The sequence below is a fragment of the Hypanus sabinus genome, chromosome 4 (assembly GCF_030144855.1).
Source record: "Hypanus sabinus isolate sHypSab1 chromosome 4, sHypSab1.hap1, whole genome shotgun sequence".
In the NCBI taxonomy this organism is placed as follows: domain Eukaryota; kingdom Metazoa; phylum Chordata; class Chondrichthyes; order Myliobatiformes; family Dasyatidae; genus Hypanus; species Hypanus sabinus.
The window spans coordinates 102,136,937-102,162,235 of NC_082709.1; the positions used below are offsets into that span (position 1 = coordinate 102,136,937).

The 25,299-nt window shown below is 44.8% G+C and overlaps 1 protein-coding gene across 5 annotated transcripts in view; it reads right to left on the minus strand.

Moving 5' to 3' along the window:
- The window catches only part of mcf2la (mcf.2 cell line derived transforming sequence-like a), a 225,589-nt gene that overhangs the window by 80,264 nt on the left and 120,026 nt on the right, over nucleotides 1-25,299 (minus strand). For all 5 annotated transcript variants that reach the window (XM_059967763.1, XM_059967758.1, XM_059967760.1 and 2 more), the window contains exons 10-11: nucleotides 15,165-15,284; nucleotides 1,421-1,612 (exon numbers count right to left, since the gene is read on the minus strand). In XM_059967763.1, the coding sequence (XP_059823746.1) occupies nucleotides 1,421-1,612; nucleotides 15,165-15,284 (312 nt within the window). The remainder of the gene's footprint in view (nucleotides 1-1,420; nucleotides 1,613-15,164; nucleotides 15,285-25,299) is intronic.

A 25,299-nucleotide genomic window follows, 5' to 3' on the forward strand; every position in this document is an offset into this window, starting at 1 on the left:
GGCTGCTATTATAATTGCCAAGGGAAGTTGAGCCAGCCCGTCAGTAGAACTTCCTGCCCTTCTGAGAGTGCTTGAATTCAGAATTCTCTGCAGAGAATCTGTGGCATCTCTGAGAATGAAAAACAACATTCAACACACAAACCCCAGAAGTATTAAAACATTGGAAATAAATCATTGAACAGACACCAAATTCAGAATGAAAGCTTCACAAAGAATTAGAGGAAGCATACTGTTATTAAAAATCAGTTTAATTCCATTCTAAACCTGCAAATTAGTTTTGTATCTGTTCAAATATCACCAGCAAAGACTACAAAAGGGCAGCAGGTAGAAGGGCTGGGTATTACAACATCCAGATTTCTGTACTGTGCTATTAATTGGATACAAAGTAGTTCCAGACACAGTGATGTCTGTAGCCTACAGCTCAGCAATATAGCATTTTCTGTGGTGTACTGAAATTGGACTTGTCTTTTTATGGTCACATGTGCTGAGGTACTGTGAAAGCTCGTCTTGCATACTATTCATAGATTAATTTGTTACACAGACAATTCACTGCCACAAGTGGCAGTGGAATGGTGGGGCAGACTTGATGGGCTGAATAGCCTAATTCTGTTCCTACGTCTTATGATTGAATCAGTGCAGGCTATTGGTGATATTCACCCCTAAGAACTTGAAGTCCATCTACCTCTCTGCCAGAAATATCAGATACTCAGCCACAGAAGTAGGATAGTCATCTGCAAATTAGTATGGTTGTTGTCATAACACCATACTACTAAGCTCTCCGCCTCCTTCCTGTACTCTGACTCTTCATTTTTTGAGATATGGCAACTACAATGACATCATCTGTAAACTTGTAGATGGATTTAGAACTAGCAGATCACGTGACACTATTACAGCTTGGGGCATCAGAGTTTGGAGTTCAGTTCTGATGCTGTCCGTAAGGAGTTTGTAAGTCCTTCTCCTGAGCACGTGGGTTTCCTCCCACATTCCAAAGATGCAACAGTAAATAGGTTAATTAATCATCGTAAATTGTCCTGTGGTTAGACTAGGTGGGTTACTGGATTGTGGGGCTCATTGGGCCTGTTCCACACTATATTTATAAATAAATAAAAATAAAATAAGCTGTAAGAATGTAATCACCAACTTCTTCCCCACACATCAAACCTCTCAATGAAGACATCTTCCCGTTTGTTTGGGGGTAGTTGAAGAACTTTCTATAGTTATTCTTCAAAATACATGTGCAGTTTAATTATGTATATTTAGCTTAGATAACGCAGAAAAATGATTCTGAATATTTGTCAGTAAGTCCACCAATGCTAAATGCTATTCACCTAAAATATTCAACTTGAGCATTTTCCCTTAAATTCAATGCTAGAATTGTAACCTATTTATAACTTTTAATGTAATACATCAGTGATCATACCTGTTCCAGCTGCGAGTGCAACTCCATTGCTTGATTAAGCAATTCCTTCTTGATTCTTATTCCATTCACTAGATTGTCATAGACACGTCTAAGTTCATTGCATTTGGGGAGTATTGAATCAACAGCATAGTGATTGTCCTCTATCAGCTTATCTCCCTGGACCATCAAGGCCTCAGCTCTGTTCAGTGTTTCCTGTTACAACACAAGCAATTTGAGTTCCACAAAGCAATAAATTGTATGTTTTCCTTTAAATCAACAAGTCAGAAATCAAAAATTAGTTTTTTTTAATTATGTTCTCATATATTGACATATTTCAAATACAGGTTTATGTTTAAAATGATATGCAGATGATACTAAGGTAGGTGGCATTGTGGATAATGAAGTAGGTTTTCAAAGTTTGCAGAGAGATTTAGGCCAGTTAGAAGAGTGGGCTGAGCGATGGAGTTTAATGCTGAGAAGTGTGAGGTTCTACATTTTGGTAGGAATAATCCAAATAGGACATACATGGTAAATGGTAAGGCATTGAAGAAAGCAGTAGAACAGAGTGATCTAGGAATAATGGTGCATAGTTCCCTGAAGGTGGAATCTTATGTGGATAGGGTGGTGAAGAAAGCTTTTGGTATGTTGGCCTTTATAAATCAGAGCATTGAGTATAGGAGTTGGGATGTTATGTCAAAATTCTACAAGGCATTGATAAGGCCGAATTTGGAGTATTGTGTACAGTTCTGGTCACCGAATTATAGGAAAGATGTCAACAAAATAGAAAGAGTACAGAGAAGATTTACTAGAATGTTGCCTGGGTTTCAGCACCTAAGTTACAGGGAAAGATTGAACAAGTTAAGTCTTTATTCTTTGGAGCATAGAAGATTGAGGGGGGATTTGATAGAGGTATTTAAAATTATGAGGGGGATAGATAGAATTGACATGGATAAGCTTTTTCCATTGAGAGTAGGGGAAATTCAAACAAGAGGACATGAGTTGAGACTTAGGGGGCAAAAGTTTAAGGGTAACATGAGGGGGAATTTCTTTACTTAGAGAGTGGTAGCTGTGTGGAATGAGCTTCCAGTAGAAGTGGTAGAGGCAGGTTCGGTATTGTCATTTAAAGTAAAATTGGATAGGTATATGGACAGGAAAGGGATGGAGAGTTATGGACTGAGTGTGGGCCAGTGGGACTAGGTGAGAGTTCGCGTTCGGCACAGACTAGAAGGGCCGAGATGGTCTGTTTCCATGCTATAATTGTTATATGATTATATATGGTTAAGACAGATGTAGAGAGATATTTCATAATCAACAAGGTGAAAGGTTACTGACAGCTTGCAAGAACACAGAGCTGAGCTTGCAGTCAGATCAGCCATGATCTTATGGAATAGTGAATCAGGCTCAAAGGGCCAAGTATCTGACTCCTATTCCTGCTTTGCACTCTTGAGATTAATTTCCAATCGCATCTTCACTTGCACAAACAATTAATTCTCCCTTAAATGAACCTGTGGGATTTTGGTCCAAAACAAAATTCCGAAAGGATTTTGAGAAAGCCCACAAGAACATGGTAGCTGAACAACATGATGATAAAAGCATTGTATCTACTAATTTTTCTGAATGATTTCACTATAAATAAAGTTGGAAATAAGGAAGCAGTGTAACCAATCTGATGAAACCATGAACCCATGGAAGCAATTAACATCTGTGTAAAAGAGACTGGGCAGGGTAACGTTCTACACATCTGTCTCCTCCCTCCAATTATTAGCTGAACTTTATGAATTTAAGCATCTTTACTTTATACAGATCCAAAGTTTAAAGTTAATTTATTATCGAAGTATATACAACCTTGAGATTCATCTTCTTGCATACAGCCACAAAACAAAGAAACACAGTAGAACCTGTTTAAAGACAAGGCCATTAGGCATGCGAGAAAAAGAACAAATTCTGCAAACAGCAAAAAGCGAGCAAAAACACATAAAACATTAAATATCAAACCAAAAATCAAGCCAAAAGTGAGCCCACAGCTACGAATTGCTGAGGCACAGCTACTAGTCAGTCAGCTCAGTGCAGCGACAATGGCTTCAGATCACAGTTTCATGCTGAAGCGCTATGATCAAATCGCACAAATAGTAAAGGGTGTTCAGCACTGAGGATATTAAACATCAAACCACAGCCATGTGCCATGAGCCACTGAGGCAACTGAACCAACACAAGACTCCTGCACCTTTTGCTGGCAGCAGTGAGAGGCAGACTGGTAGATGGCACTAAACACCCATTTGCTTTCTGCTCATGTCCTTGCCAATTTTAATCTTCCTTGATGCTTTAATCGACACGTAGTGATCGAGCCGATTACAGGTTTGTGTTCCGCCATTAGGAATCAATCCAGCAACAGCTGTAGCCGCACACTATGCCGAATCTCTCAGGAGACCGCAGAAGCACCAGATTCTTCAGTCGACCCTAAAATACATTCTTAAGAGGGAAGTTACAGGCTACAATGAATCCCAGTTCAAAAGAAGGAAAAGAGTATCCAGCAGTTTTGTCAGCTGTCTGCAAGATGTCACTGTTGGTCATTGGTGCCACCTTGTCTGGATTATGATTTCAAATCCCACCATATAAACTAATTAATTATATAACCTGGGCTAGTAGCAATAAGGGTGACCAAGAAATGTACAAATTCTTAAAAAAAAAATTTGGTTCAATGATGTCCTTCAGGTTTATCTGCAACTCCAGACTAATAACCACGTGGTTATCTTTTAACTGAGCTCTCACAAGAGGATCTGTTGTACCAAATTGCCACAACAAGATAGGATGGGCTAAGTTTTTGAGAAACCACTGGTTCTGTTTGGATCCGCCTGCAATTCCTACTGACATCCCAGTGCTGTCATGGTGATGATGATTGCAGAACTTAGGTTAACTGTCAGGATTTTTGGAATTCTTACAAAAGCACTAAAATCACCAGCACCCCATGAGATCCTCTTTTATTTTAACTGCACTCTGGCAAAGGACTTCTTCACTTCAACTTTCTACACTTCTCTAGCATCTATGCTAAAAAAAAACTATCTGATGAAGTTTGCCAAGATGGAGAAGGAGAACAATGGCTTTGAGGATGCAGGCAAGTTGCAGGTTATTTTACATATTTTAGATCTAATTATCTCATAACAAATAGTGTTATCTGTAATAATTGGTCTTACATCTGAGTTGTAACTGATAGGTGGAGTTGAGGAAACAGGGTCTGCATTAGGACTTAGACATATTGGGAAACTCCACTTGGTGTATGGTGAGCAGTTTCGGGTCCCTTATCTAAAAAAGATGTGCTGCCATTGTAGAGGGTCCAGAGGAATTTCATGCGGATGATTCCGGGAATGAAAGGGTTAACATATGGGCATTTGATGGCTTTGAGCTGGTACTTGCTGGAGTTTAGAAGAATGATTGGGAATCTTATTGAAACCTATCTAATATTGATAGGCCTAGAGCAGCCTTTCTCAACCTTTTTGCCTTGGAGGAACCTTTGAAATATTTTTCAGGTCTCAGGGAGCCCCTACATAAAAGTCATTATACCTAAAGTTCACAGTATGTTAGCATGATCAGTAAGTTGTAGATATAATAGAAACATAGAAAATCTATAGCACAACACAGGTCCTTCGGCCCACAAAGTTGTGCCGAACATGTCCCTACCTTAGACATTAATAGGTATACCTATAGCCCTCTATTTTAATAAGCTCCATGTACCTATCTAAAAGTCTCTTAAAAGACCCTATCGTGTCTGCCTCCACCACTATTGCCAGCAGCCCATTCCATGCACTCACCACTCTCTGAGTAAAAAACTTACCCCTGACATCTCTCTACCTGCTCCCCACCACCTTAAACCTGTGTCCTCTTGTGGCAACCATTTCAGCCCTGGGAAAAAGCTTCTGACTATCCACACGATCTATGCCTCTCGTCATCTTGTACACCTCTATCAGATCACCTCTCATCCTCCTTCGCTCCAAGGAGCAACATCCTTGTAAACACAGAATACTCTGCAGATGCTGGGGTCAAAGCAACATGCACAACACACTGGGGGACCTCAGGAGGTCAGGCAGCATCCGTGGAAACGAGCAATCAATGTTTCTGGCCAAGACCCTTCGTCAGGACTGAAGAGGGAGGGGTTAGGGGCCTTATAAAGAAGGTGGGGGGAGGGTGGGAAGGAGAAGGGGGGAGGGTGGGAAGGAGAAGGCTGGTGGGTGCCAGGTGAAAAACCAGTAAGGGGAAAGATTAAGGGGTGGGAGAGGGGAAGCAGGAAGAGGATAGGCAGGAAAGGTGAAGAAGGAATATAAGGGGAAAGCACTTCCCCTTAAAAGAAGGAAGTAGTAGAAGGAGGCAGAACCATGCGGGAGATGATAGGCAGCTGAAACTGGGATGGGGGAAGTGGGAGGGAGGGAATTATCAGAACTTGGAGAATTCAATGTTCTGCCCAGGAGCTGGAGAGTACTTAGACAGTATATGAGGTGTTGCTCCTCCAACCTGAATTTGGCCTCATCATGGCAGTAGAGGAGGCCATGTATGGACATATCCGAATGGGAATGCGAAGCAGAATTGAAATGGGTGGCAACCAGGAGATCCTGTCTGTTGTTGTGGATGGAGCGGAGGTGCTCGACAAAGTGGTCCCCCAATCTGCATTGGGTCTCACCGATGTAGGGGAGGCTGCACCAGATGCAATAGATGACCCCAACAGACTCACAAGCGAAGTGTTGCCTCACCTGAAAGAACTGTTTTGGGCCCTGAATGGTGGTAAGAGAGGAGGTGTAGGGACAGGTGTAGCAATTATGCTTGCAGGGATAAGTGCCAGGTGGGAGATCTGTGGGGTGGGACATGTGGACCAGGGAGTCGTGGAAGGAACAATCCTCGCAGAGAGGGGTAGAGAGAGAAAGATGTCCTTAGTGGTGGGGTCCTGTTGAAGGTGGCGGAAGTTGCGGAGCATAATGTGCTGGATCCAGAGGCTGGTGGGGTGGTAGGTGAGGAAAAGGGGAACACGGTCCCTGTTGTGATGACGGAAGGATGGGGTGAGGGCCGAAGTGCAGGAAGTGGAGATGTGGGTGAGGGCATCATTGATGATGGCAGAAGGGAAACCACAATCCTTAAAGAAAGAGGACATTTGAGATGTCCTGGAATGGAAAGCCTCATCCTGGGAGCAGAGGCGGCAGAGACGGAGGAACTGGGAATAAGGAATAGCATTTTTGCATGTGGCAAGGTAGGAAGAGGTATAGTCGTGGTAGTTATGAGAGTCCATGGGTTTATAAAAGATGTCAGTGGACAGTCTGTCTCCAGAGATGGAGACCGAGAGATCGAGAAAGGGGAGAGAACTGTCCTAGATAGACCAAGTGAATTTGAGGGCTGGGTGAAAGTTAGAGGCAAAGTTGATGAAATTGACGAGCTCAGCAGTACCAATGTAGTTGTCAATGTAGCGAAGGAAAAGTTGGGGTGCAGTACCAGTATAACTTTTGAGCATAGACTGTTCCACATAACCCACAAAGAGGCAGGCATAGCTGGGGCCCATGTGAGTGCCCATAGCTACACCCTTGGTCTGAAGAAAGTGGGAAGAGCCAAAAGAGAAGTTATTAAGTGTGAGTACCAGTTCTGCCAACCGGAGGAGTGTGGTGGTGTTGGGGAACTGGTGAGGTCTATTGTCAAGAAAGTAGCGGAGGGCTTTGAGGCCTTCTTGATGGGGAATTAAAGTGTATAAGGACTGGACATCCATAGTGAAAATGAAGCGGTCTGAACTGGGGAACTGGAAGTTATTGAAGAGGTGGAGGGCATGGGATGTATCCTGGATGTAGGTAGGACGGGACTGAACTATGGGTGACAAAATGGAGTCGAGGTAGGCAGATACGAGTTCGGTGGGGCAGGAGCAGGCCGGAACTATAGGCCTACCAGAACAGTCAGGCTTATGGATCTTGGAGAGGAGGTAAAAGCGAGCAGTGCGGGGTGTGGGAATTACGAGTTTTTTGGCTGAGGATGGAAGATCTCCGGAGTTGATAAGGGCAGTGATGGTACGGAAGACAATGTTTTGATGATTTTTGGTGGGGTCCTGTTCCAGGGGTAAATAAGAGGAGGTGTCAGAGAGCTGCCGTTTGGCCTCAGAGAGGTAGAGGTCAGTCCGCCGGACTACTAGGGCACCACCTTTGACTGCAGGTTTGATGGTGAGGTTAGGATTAGTGCGGAGAGAGTGGAGGGCAGTGTGTTCAGAGGGAGTGAGGTTGGAACAGGAGAAAGGAGTGGTGAAGTTGAGACGGTTGATGTCTCGGAGACAGTTGGAGATGAAAAGATCGAGTGTAGGTAGAGGCCCGGGGAGATGGGGGAGAGGTGTCCAGGACGATAAGGGTTGAAGATGGGAGAAGGGGTCATCAATAGGGGGAGGGGAAATCTTGTAAATCTCCTCTGCACCCTTTCTATGGCTTCCACATCCTTCCTGTAGTGGACCAGAATTGCGCACAGTACTCCAAGTGGGGTCTGACCAGGGTCCTATATAACTGCAACATTACCTCTCGGCTCCTAAATTCAAATCCACAATTAATGAAGGAAAATACACTGTATGCCTTCTTAACCACAGAGTCAACCGGCGCAGCTGCTTTGAGCGTCCTATGGACTCAGACACCAAGATCCCTCTGATCCTCCATACTGTCAAGAGTCTTATCATTAATACTATATTCTACCATCATATTTGACCTACCAAAATGAACCACTTCACACTTATCTGGGCTGAACTCTATCTGCCACTTCTCAGCCCAGTTCTGCATCCTATCAATGTCCCGCTGTAACCTCTGACAGCCCTCCACACTATCCACAACACCCCCAACCTTTGTATCATCAGCAAATGTACTAACCCATCCCTCCACTTCCTCATCCAGGTCATTTATAAAAATCACGAAGAGTAAGGGTCCCAGAACAAATCCCTGAGGCACTCCACTGGTCACTGACCTCCATGCAGAATACAATCATTCTTTGCCTTCTGTGGGCAAGCCAGTTCTGGATCCACAAAGCAATATCCCCTTGGATCCCATGCCTCCTTACTTTCTCAGTAAGCCTTGCATGGGTTACCTTATCAAATGCCTTGCTGAAATCTATATACAGTACATCTACTGCTCTTCCTTCATCAATGTGTTTAGTGACATCCTCAAAAAATTCATTCAGGTTCATAAGGCATGATCTGCCCTCGACAAAGCCATGCTGACTATTCCTAATCATATTATGCCTCTCCAAGTGTTCATAAATCCTGCTTCTCAGGATCTTCTCCATCAACTTACCAACCACTGAGGTAAGACTCACTGGTCTTTAATTTCCTGTGCTATCTCTATACTCTTTCTTGAATAAAGGAACAACATCCTCAACCCTCCAATCCTCCGGAACCTCTCCCATCCTCATTGATGATGCAAAGATCATCGCCAGAGGCTCAGCAATCTCCTTCCTCACCTCCCACAGTAGCCTGGGGTACATTTCATCTGGTCCTGGTGACTTATCCAACTTGATGCTTTCCAAAACCTCCATCACATCCTCTGTCTTAATATCTACATGCTCAAGCTTTTCAATCTGCTGCAAGTCATCACTACAACCACTAAAATCCTTTTCCATAATGAATACTGAAGTAAAGTATTCTTTAAGTACCTCTGCTATTTCCTCTGGTTCCATACACACTTTCCCACTGTCACACTTGATAAGTCCTATTCTTCCACATCTTATCCTCTTGCTCTTCACATACTTGTAGAATGCCTTGGGGTTTTCCTTAATTCTGTCTGCCAAGGCCTTCTCATGGCCCTTTCTGGCTCTCCTAATTTCCTTCTTAAGCTATTTCCTATTAGCCTTATAATCTTCTAGTTCTCTAACATGACCTAACTCTCTGAACCCTTCGTGAGATTTTCTTTTCTTCTTGACTAGATTTATCACAGCCTTTGTACACCACAGTTCCTGTACCCTACCATAACTTCCCTGTCTCATTGGAACATACCTATACAGAACTCTACACAAATATCCCCTGAATATTTGCCACATTTCTTCTGTACTTTTCCTGAGAACATCTGTTTCCAATTTAAGCCCCCAATTTCCTGTCTGATAGCCTCATAATTCCCTTTGCTCCAATTAAACATGTTTCTAACTTATCTGTTCCTATCTCTCTCTAATGCTATTGTAAAGGAGATAGAATTATGATCACTATCTCCAAGATGTGCTCCCACTGAGAGATCTGACACCTGATCAGGTTCATTTCCCAATACCAAATCAAGTACAGCCTCTCCTCTTGTAGGCTTCTCTACATACTGTGTCAAGAAACCTTCCTGAACACACCTAACAAACTCCACCTCATCTAAACCCCTTGCTCTAGGGAGATGCCAATTGATATTTGGGAAATTAAAATCTCCCATCACGACAACTCTGTTATTATTACACCTTTCCAGGATTTGTTTCCCTATCTGCTCTTCGATATCCCTGATACTACTGGGTGGCCTATAAAAAACACCCAGTAAAGTTATTGACTCCTTCCTGTTCCTAACCTCCACCCACAGAGACTCCATAGACAATCCCTCCATGGCGTCCACCTTTTCTGCAGCTTTTGCATAATAATCCAAAAATAATTGCCAATGCTCTTTTGAGTAGAGAATGAATTTTTAGCCAACCTTTCTTGAAAAAAGACAGATAGTAAAGCTTAAAATTACTCTTTCGTTCTCTTTTATAAATTATAAAAACTCATAAGGCAAAGATAATAAATTTCTCAATTCTGGTTTGAACAGATTTCACATTCAACTGAAATGAGATGATTTGTATCCTTGGTGCTTGTTGAACAAGAAAAAGCTTGCTCACACATGTAAGAAGTTGAAAACCGCAGCAAAATGTTCATTGCTTTCCTATGAATGGCAAGATACTCTTCTCTCAGTGAAACACAGAACTTGTCCAGGGACAGATCAGTAAATCTCGTCTTGAGTGCACAGTCAGAGTACAGCTCACTAAGTTCTTCCTCTTTTCTCAAAGTCAAGCGCTCAGGTTGAGCAGAAGTTTCAGTGAAAGAATCCTTCACCCAGTCATACACTTGAGTTGAAAGGGAGGAAAAGTACTGTTCAATTTTGTTCTGCAGTTCTTCTCGGTGGTTTCAGTAAGACTTGAGACTTTCTTACTGTCCCCTGGGAAGACCAGATTGAAGAGGCCAACGAGTGCAAGAGGGCTAAATACACAGATCTTGTTGCAGAACGCTGGGGAGAGCTCGCTGTCAGCCAGTCGAAGTTGGGTGTCGGGGCTTTGCTGGCTATTCATTACAGCAGACTCTTAAACTTCTTGGAGTTAAAGGACTGCAGTGCAGAAGAGCCACCAGGAACATTCTGGAGGCTGCTGAAAAGGCCTCGCGGAGACTGCGGATCCAGAGGGGGGATCCGTGGATTAGTGCGCCACTTAAGACACAAGTCAGGAGCTGATCACCCCCAGCTGGGTCACCCAGGCGAGGGTGTCTGATGAGTAAAGACCCGAAACATCCTACGACACCCCAGGTTCATCACTGAAGACATGTCCAAATAGCACCAGAAAGTGTATTTTACAACTACAACTGATATCCTTCCTCACTTTCAAGCCCAAGCAGCAGTGGAAACGTTTCAAGATTTCATTTGCAGCATAATTTTTCCAAAGATTCAGTTTCCTTTTAAATCCAAGAATCTTGTCACTTGAAGTCAAAACAATTTCTCCAGGGCCTTGCAGAGATTTGTTCAACTGGTTCATATGATGAAAAATGTCTGTTAACTAGGCTAGTTTCTGCAGCTGCTTTTCATCTTCAAAGCACTTAGCAAAATCTGGCCTATTATATACCAACAGGCTCCAGGACAGCTTTGTGGTGACCCAGAAAAATTAGACTTGGACCCTCAAGCTCCAGAAGCAGCTTTTGCCTTTGAACTCTGGCTTGCATGCTTCCAATCATACTTCGAAGTGATTCCAGTGACTGAGCCTGCCACAATGTACAAAATCCTCCTTTCCAGAGTCAATCCAAAAGTATTCTCCCTTATCAGAGACCTGCCGACCTACCAAGGGGCACAGGACGCCCTCAAAAGACGGTAGCTGCGGCCTCAGTCTCCAGGATGTAGTATGGTGGTCACTTGCTGCTTGCACTTTCTTCCAGTCAATAAAAGCCTATATCTCGCCTCACGTCTCAGAGAGTTATTGATGGTGCATCAAGCTTCTGCCACCAGGCCATCAGACTGATTAACTCACACTGATTTGAGTGTACTCTATATTACATTGACTGTTCTATTTATTATAAATTATTATAAAGTACTATGATTGCACATTGCACATTTAGACGGAGACTTAACATAAGGATTTTTACACCTCGTTTATGTGAAGGATGTAAGAAATAAAGTTAATTCAATTCAACTCTTGAAAGTACTCCTGCAATTCACCTTTCAGCTTAAACACCCTGTTGAGAACTCTTCCTTTGCTAAGCCTCCAGATTTCTGTAAATAGCAGGATTTTGGTGTGCTCTTTGTCCAGATTTTCACAATTTTTGAGAAATATCCTTGAGTGAACTGCTCTTAAATCTACGAAATAACATGCTTCCCAAGTCCTTCTACTGATTGTGACTTTATTTTCAGAAGCTTTAAGCAGTTTTTTTGAGTTTGCAATGATTGTTTAAATTAATCAGCATTTTTACATGCCATATGGCTGTGATTTGTAGTTAAGTGTCTTTTCAGTGTTGCTGGAGCCATAGCTGCATCTGTACATTGTTTGCCACAGACTGGGCACAATGGAACAGGATACCAGTCCATGTAAAACCCACTGATAAGTAGCTTTCCTTTGAAAGTCAGAATTTTTGTGTTCATTGTTGCACTAGTGCAGTGAAATGACTCAGAAGATTGTAATTCTTCATCATTAACCTTATCAGAATTGTCCACAGGCCTAGGCCCAGAATCCTCCTCTTCAAAAACCACCACACTGGACCGTCTTCAGAATGAAAGTTTTTTCTACTGCAGTGGTAGTTCGCTTGCTCCCATAAGTCGGTCGTTGGTGCGTCAGGGGAAGTTGGGGGTTGTAATTCAGGAGGAATAGGCTCACATCATAGCACAAAATGGGCGGGTCCATTCAATGCTCAGAAAACACGCTTCACGCTCACCATCAGCCTACTGTCCTCCCCTCCGTGCAACACAGCACTCTCCAATTATCAACCTACCGTCCTCCCCTCCGTGCAACACAGCACTCACCAATTATCAACCTACCGTCCTCCCCTCCATGCAATACAGCACTCACCAATTATCAACCTACCGTCCTCCCCTCCATGCAATACAGCACTCACCAATTATCAACCTACCGTCCTCCCCTCCGTGCAATACAGCACTCACCAAATATCAAACTACTGTCCTCCCCTCCAAGCAATACAGCACTCACCAAATATCAACCTACTGTCCTCCCCTCCAAGCAATACAGCACTCACCAAATATCAACCTACCGTCCTCCCCTCCAAGCAATACAGCACTCACCAAATATCAACCTACTGTCCTTCTCTCCATGCAATACAGCACTCACCTATTATCAACCTACCGTCCTCCCCTCCAAGCAATACAGCACTCACCAAATATCAACCTACCATCCTCCCCTCCGTGCAATACAGAACTCACCAAATATCAACCTACCATCCTCCCCTCCGTGCAACACAGCACTCACCAATTATCATCCTACCATCCTCCCCTCCAAGCAATACAGCACTCACCAATTATCAACCCACTGTCCTCCCCTCCGTGCAATACAGCACTCACCAATTATCAACCTACCGTCCTCCCCTCCAAGCAATACAGAACTCACCAATTATCAACCTACTGTCCTCCCCTCCAAGCAATACAGAACTCACCAATTATCAACCTACCGTCCTCCCCTCCGTGCAATACAGCACTCACCAAATATCAACCTACCGTCCTCCCCTCCGTGCAATACAGCACTCACCTATTATCAACCTACCGTCCTCCCCTCCAAGCAATACAGCACTCACCAAATATCAACCTACTGTCCTTCCCTCCATGCAATACAGCACTCACCAAATATCAACCTACCGTCCTCCCCTCCGTGCAATACAGCACTCACCAATTATCAACCTACCGTCCTCCCCTCCAAGCAATACAGCACTCACCAATTATCAACCTACTGTCCTCCCCTCCATGCAATACAGAACTAACCAATTATCAACCTACCGTCCTCCCCTCCGTGCAATACAGAACTCACCAATTATCAACCTACTGTCCTCCCCTCCGTGCAATACAGCACTCACCTATTATCAACCTACTGTCCTCCCCTCCATGCAATACAGAACTCACCAATTATCAACCTACCGTCCTCCCCTCCGTGCAATACAGCACTCACCAAATATCAACCTACCGTCCTCCCCTCCAAGCAATACAGCACTCACCAATTATCAACCTACTGTCCTCCCCTCCGTGCAATACAGCACTCACCAATTATCAATCTACTGTCCTCCCCTCCGTGCAATACAGAACTCACCAATTATCAACCTACCGTCCTCCCCTCCGTGCAATACAGCACTCACCAATTATCAACCTACTGTCCTCCCCTCCGTGCAATACAGAACTCACCAATTATCAACGTACTGTCCTCCCCTCCAAGCAATACAGCACTCACCAATTATCAACCTACCGTCCTCCCCTCCGTGCAACACAGCACTCACCTATTATCAACCTACCGTCCTCCCCTCCGTGCAATACAGAACTCACCAATTATCAACGTACTGTCCTCCCCTCCAAGCAATACAGCACTCACCAAATATCAACCTACCGTCCTCCCCTCCAAGCAATACAGCACTCACCAAATATCAACGTACTGTCCTCCCCTCCAAGCAATATAGCACTCACCAATAATCAAAGGCCTCTTCTATCTCGTGTCAAAAACAGAATAAACACGGTCCTACTTCACATTGCCGAGAGACCTCTGACGAGATTGCTAATGGGGCTGCTTGGTCACTACCCACCATTGGGAGCTTTATTAAAAAATAAGGTTTTTTTTAATCCCGATTTCTCGTAGAACACCTTGCGACCTCTCACAGTACCCTGGTTGAGAAACCCTGGCCAAGACAGAGTGGATGTGGAGAAGAAGTTTCCTGTAGTGGGTGAGTCTCAGAATAGAAGGGTGTCCATTTAGAATAATGTTAAGGAGGAATTTCTTTCGCCAGAGGTTAGTGAATCTGTGTAATTCATCGCCACAGATGGCTGTGGAGGTCATTGTGTATATTTAAGATGGACGTTGAGAGGTTCTTGATTAGTCAGGGTGTTACAAGTTATGGGGAGAAGGCAAGACTATGGGGTTGAGAGGGATAATAAATCAGCCATGATTGGAATGGCAAAGCAGACTCAATGGGCTGAATGGCCTTATTATGCTCTTATGTCTTATCCACTGGAATGATAAGTGAAGCAAAGTCTTCTCTCTCTTAGAACATATGAAATAGGAGCAGGAGTAGGTCATCTTGTCCATTATTCAATAAGATCATGGCTGATCTGGCCATGGACTCATCTCCACCTACCTGCCTTTTCCCCATAACCCTTAATTCCCCTACTATGCAAAAAACTATCCAACATCGGCTTAAATATACTTACTGAGGTGGCCTCCACTGCTTCATTGGGCAGACAATTCCACTGATTGCCAACATTTCCAGCATTGAGGTTTTCATTTCACTTAGTCAATACCATGGGCCAACGACAGAAGCAATGCAGCAATTCCTAGATTACATTTCTGCCAGAATGTAGACCATGATAATGATTACCTGAGATTTTTCTTCAAGGCTGCAAAGCTCCTTGATAATGTGGTTCACGTGGGTCGAGCTGTTTCCAATATCAGAGAAAATGTAGTACCGTTCTGTTATGATGTCCAAAGCTGCTTTGATCTAAAACAGCAAGGAGAGAGGACAGAGAAGATGCATTAGATATCATGTCTTCCAAATCTGATGTGCAGCATCTGTTTTATTCCACTGAAAATTTAAATATTGCTGATAATATTATTTCTAGTGTTTGTTGAAAGTGTTCAAGATGCAGCTTGAATTCTCATTTGGGGTATTTTAAAGTTGTGACTGTTTGCCTAATCTGGCCGACAAGGTCCCCTTACTTAAAGCGAAGTCTCTCACTATTTCCTTCTTCTTTAAATGCCCCATGGACTGATGTCTACATGGCTCCTTAACTTATAATACTTGAAAATAGCAACTGAGTAGCATTGACATTGCCCGTTTCCTTTCTTGGCTAATAGTAACAGCCACAACATTTCCTGCAATATCCTCTCTTCTGCAATATTACCCTATCTTACCTCATACTTGCAAGCTGCACTCCAAGAACATCACCTGAACATACAGTATGCTCCATGTGAGTGCAGTCAACACCCAGTTCAACCTCACAATATCCTCTGTCTGCCCTTCACTATATCATACTGCTTGTACAAAGCCAAACTTTAGATTAACAGGATCTGCCTTTATGTTAGAAAGGCCTAAACCACAGTTCTTGGTCTTGCCACAGGATCTGATATTTAGGCACAAGGTTTATCTCGCTCATTGGCTCCTCAGAAGCTTAGGATTGCATCGTACCTAGCCTCTCACTGAGTGTCTCAGCAGAAAGTTCATTGCAGTATCTCTTCTCTCCACAATGGCTTACATTACTGACTTCTGAAAATGCTATCTCTGCCTTAGTTATTTCTAGATTTGGTTTTTCAAATACGCGTGAGGATTGCATCCTCCCTAATACTGATCTTTTACAAAACGCTGTGCCAGCTTCCTAACACCCATCCTTTTCCATTCCTCCATCTTTCTAGGCTACATGGTTACCTGTACAACAATGATGCCTTAGTTTCAGATGCTCACTCTTTAGTTTTCAAATTCTTTCAGGACTACTTCTCTCTTCAACTCTGTAATTTCTGGTATTCCCACAATGAGACACCATTCACCTTCAGACCCACAAGATCGCCATACAATTTCAGTGCCACAATGTGATCTCCATATTTCTTCAAATGAAATTGTGGAGGAATTCAGCAGGACAGGCAGCATCTAGGGAAAAAAGTACAGTCGATGTTTTGGGCCGAAATCCTTCAGCAGGACTGGAGAAAAAAAGCTGTGGAGTAGATTTAAAAGGTTGGGGGGGTGAAAGAAACACGAGGCAATGGATGAAACATGGAGGGGGAGGGATGAAGTAAAGAGCTGGGAAGTTAATTGGTGTAAGAGACAGAAGATCATGGAAGAAAGAAAAAGGCAGGAAGAGCACCAGCAGGAGGTGGTGGATGGGCAAGGAGATAGAGTGAGAGAGAGAAAATGGGTGGGGAGGTGGTTGGAGGAGCATTACTGGAAGTTTGAGAAATTGATATTCGTGCCATCAGGTTAGAACGGGGGTCGGCAACCTGCGGCTCCCGAGCCATTTGTGGCTCTTTCACCTCTGTGCTGCGGCTCCCTGTGGCTTTGGGAAATAATTGGTCAGTATTTAATTAAAATGTATTTTATGTTAGTTTGTTAGCTTTTGAAATGTAATTATGGTGATCTTGTACAACCTAAGTGTAGCGACACATTTCCTGCCACATCCGAAACGGCTCACAATTAGCCAGCATTCCGGCTAAGGGAGATAGCCTACGGGGGTTTGTGAGTACGCGTCTTTTGCAGCATCTGCGTCCATGGGGGCTGGGTTGAGGGAGGCTTAAAAGCAAGGCTGTTTAGTTCGAATAAAGCTATCTTTGACTGCAGTTTACTGACACCGCTACAACGTGTTTTTATCGCTGGCTGTCCAGACGGAAGGTGCTGAAACGCTTTGTCGCGTGTCTGGAAGAAGTGAAAACTTTCCTGGGCAGCAAAGGGCTCACCTTTCCTGAGCTGGAACAGCCAGAGTGGCTGGAAAAGCTACACTTCATGGTAGACATGACAGCGCACCTGAACACGCTGAACACAGCTCTTCAGGGGAAAGGACGTACAGCCCTGCACATGTTGGAGGATGTTTTGGCATTCGAGCGCAAGTTGACAGTGCTTGCCAGAGATTTACAGAAAGGCACTTTGTCTCACTTCCCCAATTTGAGAGAGTTCAAACAAGGTCACGACATGATAATTTCGGAGTATTTACATTCTGCAATCATCGCAATGCAAACATCGTTTGGGAAACGCTTCTGTGAGTTCAGAGAGGAAAAAAACACATTATCCTTCCCGGTCACTCCCTTAAGCATCGATCCTTCCCTACTGAATACGACTGCATTGGCAGGTGTGAGTCAACCTGATCTTGAGATGGAACTGGCTGACATAGCCGACAAAGACATATGGGTGTCCAAGTTTAGACGCTTGACAGCAGACCTTGAAGATGTTGCCCGTCAGAAGGCCGTTCTTGCTCAGAAACACAAATGGAGTGATATTGAAAACCTCACAGATGACAGCTTGCGATCCTGTGTAAAGATGAAGGTGACATCATACAGCCCTGATGTGCAGACGCTGTGCGCTGAGGTCCAGGAGCAGAAATCCCATTAACCAAGTATGATAAATATTTTAATTGCCTATTATTTTACTTATATTCATATTTTTTCATTGTTCAGTGAAATAGTCCTTTCATTTTTCAGGATGACAGCTGGCTGACGTTATTTTTGGTTTGCTGCTGGCGGAAAATTTAAGTTCGGCGTTTTTCATAAATACAAGAAGGACTCAAATAGACATTGAATATTTTACTTAAAAGTAACTTTCAACCCAACGTCTTTTTTTCGGAGTTCAAAATGTTTTTGTTGCATGCAGAAATGTAATTTCGTTTTCTCTGCAGGAGTTCATCAATTTCATAAATGCAACACATTATAGTTTGTTTATACATAGCATAAAGGCAAAAAAAACGTTGTATGCAGTGTTATTTCATTTTAAATGTCAAACGGGTTTTGCGGCTCCCAGTGTTTTCTTTTCTGTGGGAAACGGGTCCAAGTGGCTCTTTCAGTGGTAAAGGTTGCTGACCCCTGGGTTAGAAGCTAACCAAACAGAATACAAGGTGTTGTTCCTCCAACCTGAGTGTGGCCTCATCACAACAGTGGAGGAGCCCATGGATGGACATATCAGAATGGGAATGGGAAGTGGATTTTAAAATGGGTAGCCACCGGGAGATCCCACTTGTTCTGGCGTATGGAGTGTAGATGCGCAGCAAAGTGGTCTCCCAATCCACGTCGGGTCTCATCGATGTGCAGGAGGCCATAACGGGAGCACTGAGCACAATAAATGACCCCAACAGACTCACAGGTGAAGTGTTTCCTCATCTGTTTAGGGCCCTGGATGTTACTGAGGAAGGAGGTGTAAGGGCAGGTGTTAACACTTGTTCCACTGGCAAGGATAAGTGCCAGGAAGGAGATCAGTTGGGAGGGACGAGTGGAGAAGGGAGTCATGTAGGGAGCGATTCCTGCGGAAAGCAGAAAGTGGGGGAGAGGGAAAGATATGCTTGGTCATGGGATCCCATTAGAGATGGTGGAAGTTTTGGAGAATTCTGTGCCGGATGCAGAGACTGGTGGGGGTGGTAGATGAGGACAAGAGAAGCCCTATCCCTGGAAAGGTGACAAGAAGATGGGGTAGCAGATGTGTGAGAAATGGAAGCAATGTCGTTGAGGACAGCATTGATGGTGGAGGAAGGGAAGCCCCTTTCTTTGAAAAAGGACTACATCCCCTTCATTCTCGAATGAAAAGTTTCATCCTGAGAGCAGAGGTGGAGGAATTGAGAAAAGGGGAAGGTGTTTTTGAAGTAGTAGAGTGGGACGAGGTGTAGTCCAGGTAGCTGTGAGAATCTGTGGGTTGGTAATAGACATTAGTGGATATGCTGTCTCTGGACAGATCGAGAAAGGGAGGGAGGTGTCAGAAATAGACCAGATAAATTTGAGGGCAGGGTGGAAGTTAGGGGCAACGTGGATGAAGTCGACAAGTTCAGCACAGATGCAGAAAGCGTCACCCAGTGGCCACCCATTTTAATTCCACTTCCCATTCCCATATGTACATCTGTCATGATGAGGCCACACTTAGGTTGAAGGAACAACACCTTATATTTCATTTGGGTAGCCTCCAACCTGATGGCATTGATTTCTCAAACTTCCAGTAATGCTCCCCAACACCCCACCCCCTCCATTTCCCATCCCCTTGTCCCTCTCTCACCTTTCTCCTTGACTACCCATCGCCTCCCTCTGGTCCTTTTTCCCCCTTTTTCTTTCTTCCATGGCCTTCTGTCTCTTCCACCAATCAACTTCCCAGCTTTTTAGTTCATCTCCTCCCCCTCCAAGTTTCACCTATCACCTGGTGGTTCTCTCTCCCCTCCCTCCCCATCTATTAAATCTACTCCTCAGCTTTTTCTCTCCAGTCCTGCTGAAGGGTTTCAGCCCGAATCGTCAACTGTACTTTTTTCCATAAATGCTGTCTGGCCTATTGAGTTTCTCCAGCATTTTGCGTGTTCTTCAGATCTCCAGCATCTGCAGATTTTCTCTTTCTGATTCCATATTTTTTCAGACTCGTCACTGGGACATCATTATAGTAGGTAAGCCTTACAATCTATTACTTTGGTAGAACTATATTCTAAAAAGACTATAAGAAATGGGAGCAGAATTAGGCTCATTGAGTCTGCTCCGCCATTTCATTATGGCAGATCCATTTCCCTCTCAACTCTATTCTACTGCCTTCTCCGTGTAACTTCTCACTACAGACAAAGTCAGGAATCAAAAGGTGGTGAAACTAGTGTCCTGAGCTGTGTATATTTTAATGGAAGAAGTATCATAAGAATGGCAGATGAGCTCTCGGCATGGATCAAAACCTGGAATTATGACATTGTAGCCATTAGTGAGAGTTGGTTACAGGAGGGGCAGGACAGGCAGCGCAATATTCCAGGGTTCTGTTGTTTCAGATATGACAGAGTCTGATAGAAATTATCTGGCAAGTGTGGATTGGTACCAGCTGCTTTCTGGCAAAGCGATACTTGATAAGTGGGAAGCCTTCAAAAGTGAAATTTTGATAGAACAAAGCTTATATGTGCCTATCAGAATAAAAGGTAAAGTTAACAAGTGTAGGGAACCTTGGTTTTCAAGAGATATTGAGGCCCTGGTTAAGAGAAAAGAGGAGGTGCATAGTAGGTATAGGCATGTATGAATAAATGAAGTGCTTATGGAGTACGAGAAATGCAAGAGAACACTCAGAAAGAAATCAGGAAGGCTAAAAGAAGGCACAAAGTTACTCTAGCAGACAAGGTGAAAGAGATTCTACAGATATTTATAACTAAATTGCAAGGGTCAAAATTGGTCCTCTGGAAGATCAGAATGGTAATCCATGTGTGGAGCCAGAACAGATGGAGGAGATCTTACATCAGTTCTTTGCATCTGTATTTACTCAGCGGCATCAACTTCATGAACCCTATACAGATTTCAGAGAAGGAGGTGTTTGCTTCCCTAAGGCAATTCAGGGTGGATAAATCCCCAGAGCCTGACAAGGTGTTTCCTTGGACCCTATGGGATGCAAGTGCAGAAGTTGCTGGGGCACTAGCAGAGCTATTTAAATTATCCTTAGTGACAGGAGAGGTCCCAAAAGATTGGAGGATAGCCAATGTTGTCCTGCAGTTTAAAAAAGATTCTACACATAAAACAGGAAACTATAGGCCAGTGAGTCTGACATCAGTAGAGGAAAAGTTGTTGGAGGTATTCTAAGGGACCAGATATGTAAGTTTTTGTATAGATGTGGATTGATCATCAGCATGGCTATGTATGTAGTAGGTTATGTGTAACCAATCTTATGGAGTTTTTCGAGGAAGTTACCAGGAAAGTGATGAAGGCAAGGCAGTGGGTGTCGCCTACATGGACTTCAGTAAGGCATGTTACAAGATCCCATATTGGAGGCAGTGAAGACGGTTCAGTCGCTCGGCAATCAGGGTAAGGTAGGTAAATTGCATTAGATACTGGCTTTGTGGAAGTCCTCTCAAAATGAATGCTAACATTGCATTTTCCTTCTTCACCACCAACTCATCCTGCAAGTTAACCTTTGGGAATCCTGCACGACGACTCACAAGTCTTTCTGCACCTCGAATTTTTGAATTTTCAGAAAATAATCTCTGCTTTTATTCCTTCTACCAAAGTGCATGACCATGCACTTCCTGACACTCTATTGCATTTGCCTCTTTTTTGCCCATTCTTTTAATCTAAGTCCTTCTACAGCCTCCCTGTTTCCTTAACACTACCTGCCCCTCCACCTATCTTTGGATCATCCACAGACTTGACTACAAATCCATCAATCATTGACATACAATGTAAAAAGAAGCAGTCCCAATACAGACCCCCATGTGACACCACTAGTCTCTAGCAACCAATTGAAAAGGCACCCTTTATTTCCACACTTTGCCTCCTGACAATCAGCCAATGCTCTATCCATGCTAGTATCTTTCCTGTAATAGCATAGGCTCTTATCTTGTTAAGCAGCCTCAAGTGCGGCTCCTTGTAAAAGGCCTTCTGAAAATCCAAGTACACAACATCAACCGATTCTTCTTTGTCTGTTCTGCTTGTTACTTCCTCAGAGAATTTTAACAGATCTGTTAAATTTGTTAAGATTTTCTCTTAAACAGGCCAAGTTGACTTTGGCTTTGCCTCCAAGTAATTTGAAACTTCAACTCCAACACCTTCCCAACTAGTGAGGTCAGGCTAACTGGGCTACAATTTCCTTTCTTCTGCCTCCCTCCCTTTTTCAAGAGTGGTGTGACATTAGCAATCTTCCAGTTCTCCAGAACCATTCCAGAATCTAATGATTCTTGAAAGATCATTATTAATGCCTCCACAATCTCTTCAACTGCTTCTTTCAGAATCCTGGGGTATAATCCATCTGGTCCAGGTGACTTATCTACCTTCAGACCTTTTAGTTTCCCAAGTACCTTCTCGCTAGTAATAGCAACTACACTCACTTCTGCCCATTGGTACTCTTGAACTTCCAGCAAGTGTTTTCTACAGTGAAGACTGATGCAAAATATTATTCAGTTCATCCAAATTTCCTTGACTCCCATTACCACCTCTGCAGTATCATTTTCCAGTGGTATGATATCTATTCTTCTCCTGATTTTGCTCTTCATATATCTCAAAAAAACTTCTGATATCTGATATTGGCTAGCTTTCACCTTTTTCCCCTTTAATACCTTATGTGGCTTGGTATTCAATGCTATTTGATAATGCTGCTACAAAGTGACCAAAGTGTTCTCTACAGCTCCCAGAGGGCAGATCTGCCATTAGCACTGACGCTGGCAACATTCATATCCTATCTTGCCCTATAACGGTTGGAAGAAGGCTTGTGAGTGTTGTGCAGTGAGTCTGGATCTTGCAGGAAGAGTGGTTGAATGTTTAGCAGCATGTACAAACTGTGAAAATCCTTGCTTTGTCGGTGCAAGGCCTGGAGTAGGAAGTATTTCAGCAGTTCGTCTTTTAACTATGGATTTCAGCACATTCAGACTCTTGTGCCCCTAATGGAGTAGTGATGTGTGATTTGTAGCAAAGTTAGCTGTATTGCTGATTTAAAGAGATTAGAGGAGTCACAGCGTATGGATTAATCCTTTACCCAGTGTGGTGAACTATGTGCCTGTCTGGACATGCCCCCTTCTGACTGCTCCTGTGGCTCCTCCCACAGGCCCCTGTATAAAGGCAATTCAGGTCTGATCCTCTGCCTCATTCTCCAGGATGTAATATGATGGTCACTCACTGCTGGTTCCTTCTTCAGTCAATAAAAGCCGATATCTCGCCTTACGTCTCAGAGTGAGTTATTGATGGTGTATCAATTTTATTGACTGAAAGTTTTAAAACATGGAAACCGTTTTGCGTCCGGAAAGGTTGGATTTGGACCCTCAAGACCCTGACGCAGTTCTCGCTTTTGAACACTGGCTTGCATGCTTCCAATCGTACTTGGAGGAGCTTCGTGCGACTGACCCTGCCGTTATGTACAGAATTCTCCTCTCGAGGGTCACCCCAAAAGTTTATTCCATTATCCAGGACCTGCCGACCTAAGAAGGGGCACTGGATGCCCTCAAAAGACAGTACCTGCGGCCGGTGAACACCGTCTACGCAAAACTTCGTTTAGCTACCCGGTGACAGCGGCCTGGAGAATCGAGCGCCGAGTTTCTCCGAGCACTACAGACACTCGTCCAAGCTTGTGACTGCAAGACGCTCACGGCAGAACAACATGCGGAGCTGCTAGTGCGAGACGCCTTTGTGACGGGACTGAGGTCAGTGTACATGCGCCAGCGACTGCTGGAAAATGCCGACCTTACCTTACGCTCGGCGATCGAGACGGCCGACATGCTGGAAGCTGCGCTGCACTACGCCGACGCTGTCCAGTTGCGCGATTCCCCGCCTGTTCCGTGGACGCCTCAGACCCCGCCACCGCCGGCTCCCACGAGCGAAATCGCCGCTGCCAGTCGCGATTCCACGAGCTCCCCAAACCCGACCACAGCGGCAGCCCGTCAGAAGCCCGTGCTTTGTTATTTTTGTGGCCACAAAAAGCACCCTCGTAAACGCTGCCCAGCGCGAGAAACGACCTGCTCCAGCTGCGGAAAGCGGGGCCATTTTGCCAAGGTCTGTAAGTCTAAACTGCGAGCGGAGTGCAGCGCTGCGGGTGAGACGTGGGGGCCGCCATCTTGCATGCCCGGATGTGGGCGGCCATCTTTGTCGGCGTCAACATGCCCCGCTCCCGACCCTCCGATGCTTCCCGGGTACCCCGGATGTGGGCGGCCATCTTTGTCGGCGTCAGCACGCCCCACCCCTGACCCTCCGATGCTTACCGGGCGCCAAGACGGCGATTCAACTCTGGCCACTGTAACTCTCGACCAAGGCGCCCCACACCAGCTTGCAAGGTCAATGATGGACATCCTGGTGGAGGGGCACAGGATTAGATGCCTGTTTGATACGGGCAGCACTGAGAGTTTCATTCACCCGGACACAGAGCAACGCTGCGGACTCGCAACGCGGCCGGTAAGTCAGAGGATTCATTTGGCTTCTGGGTCGCAATCTGCAGACATCCGGGCGGGTTGTGTAGCGACTTTGGTGGTGCAGGGCACAGAATATCGGAACTTTGAGCTACTGGTCATGCCTAAACTGCGCGCACCTGTACTATTGGGGCTGGACTTCCAGAACCATCTCGAAAGTGTGACTATGGTATATGACGGGCCCCTCCCACCACTCACTGTCCGAAATCCTCAGTTCTGTGGGCCTTCATCACTACTGACCACACACACACAGCGACACACACATCCCATCCAACACGACAGCTGCGCTACCGACACCATTTGCAGTCTCTCCACTCTCGAGGTCCCTCCCCCGCCGCTGTTCGCCAACCTGACCCTGACTGTAAGCCTGTGGCAACTAAAAGCAGGAGGTACAGTGCGGGGGACAGGGCCTTCATTCAGTCAGAGGTGCAGCGGCTGCTCAGGGAGGGGATCATTGAGCCAAGCACAAGCCCTTGGAGGGCCCAGGTGGTCGGATGGCGGCCCCACCCCCCCCCTCCCCTCACGAACTCCTATTCTCTTTTCCCAGGAAGTCTGTCACTGGGACCGCTCTACCAGTTTGGCTGACGTCCCCGGGGCCAGTGCTGCTCCGGAAACATGTGAGGAGCAATAAATACTCCTCGCTGGTCGAGAGGGTTCACCTTCTGCATGCGAACCCCCAGTATGCCTACGTGGTTTTACCTGATGGGCGGGAGGACACGGTCTCCATCCGCGACCTGGCGCCCGCAGGTGCAGCAGACCACTACCCTGAACACTCTCCGGTAACTATGAACCCTGTACCCGAGGTGACACCGCGCTCACCAGGCCCTACATGGACTCCTCATGACACATATATACCAGGTGCCTCGCACATGCGTGAGCTGGAACCAGCACAACCTCCGTCTCCTGTGCAATCTCCAATGTTGCCGGCATTGGTGCAATCACAGT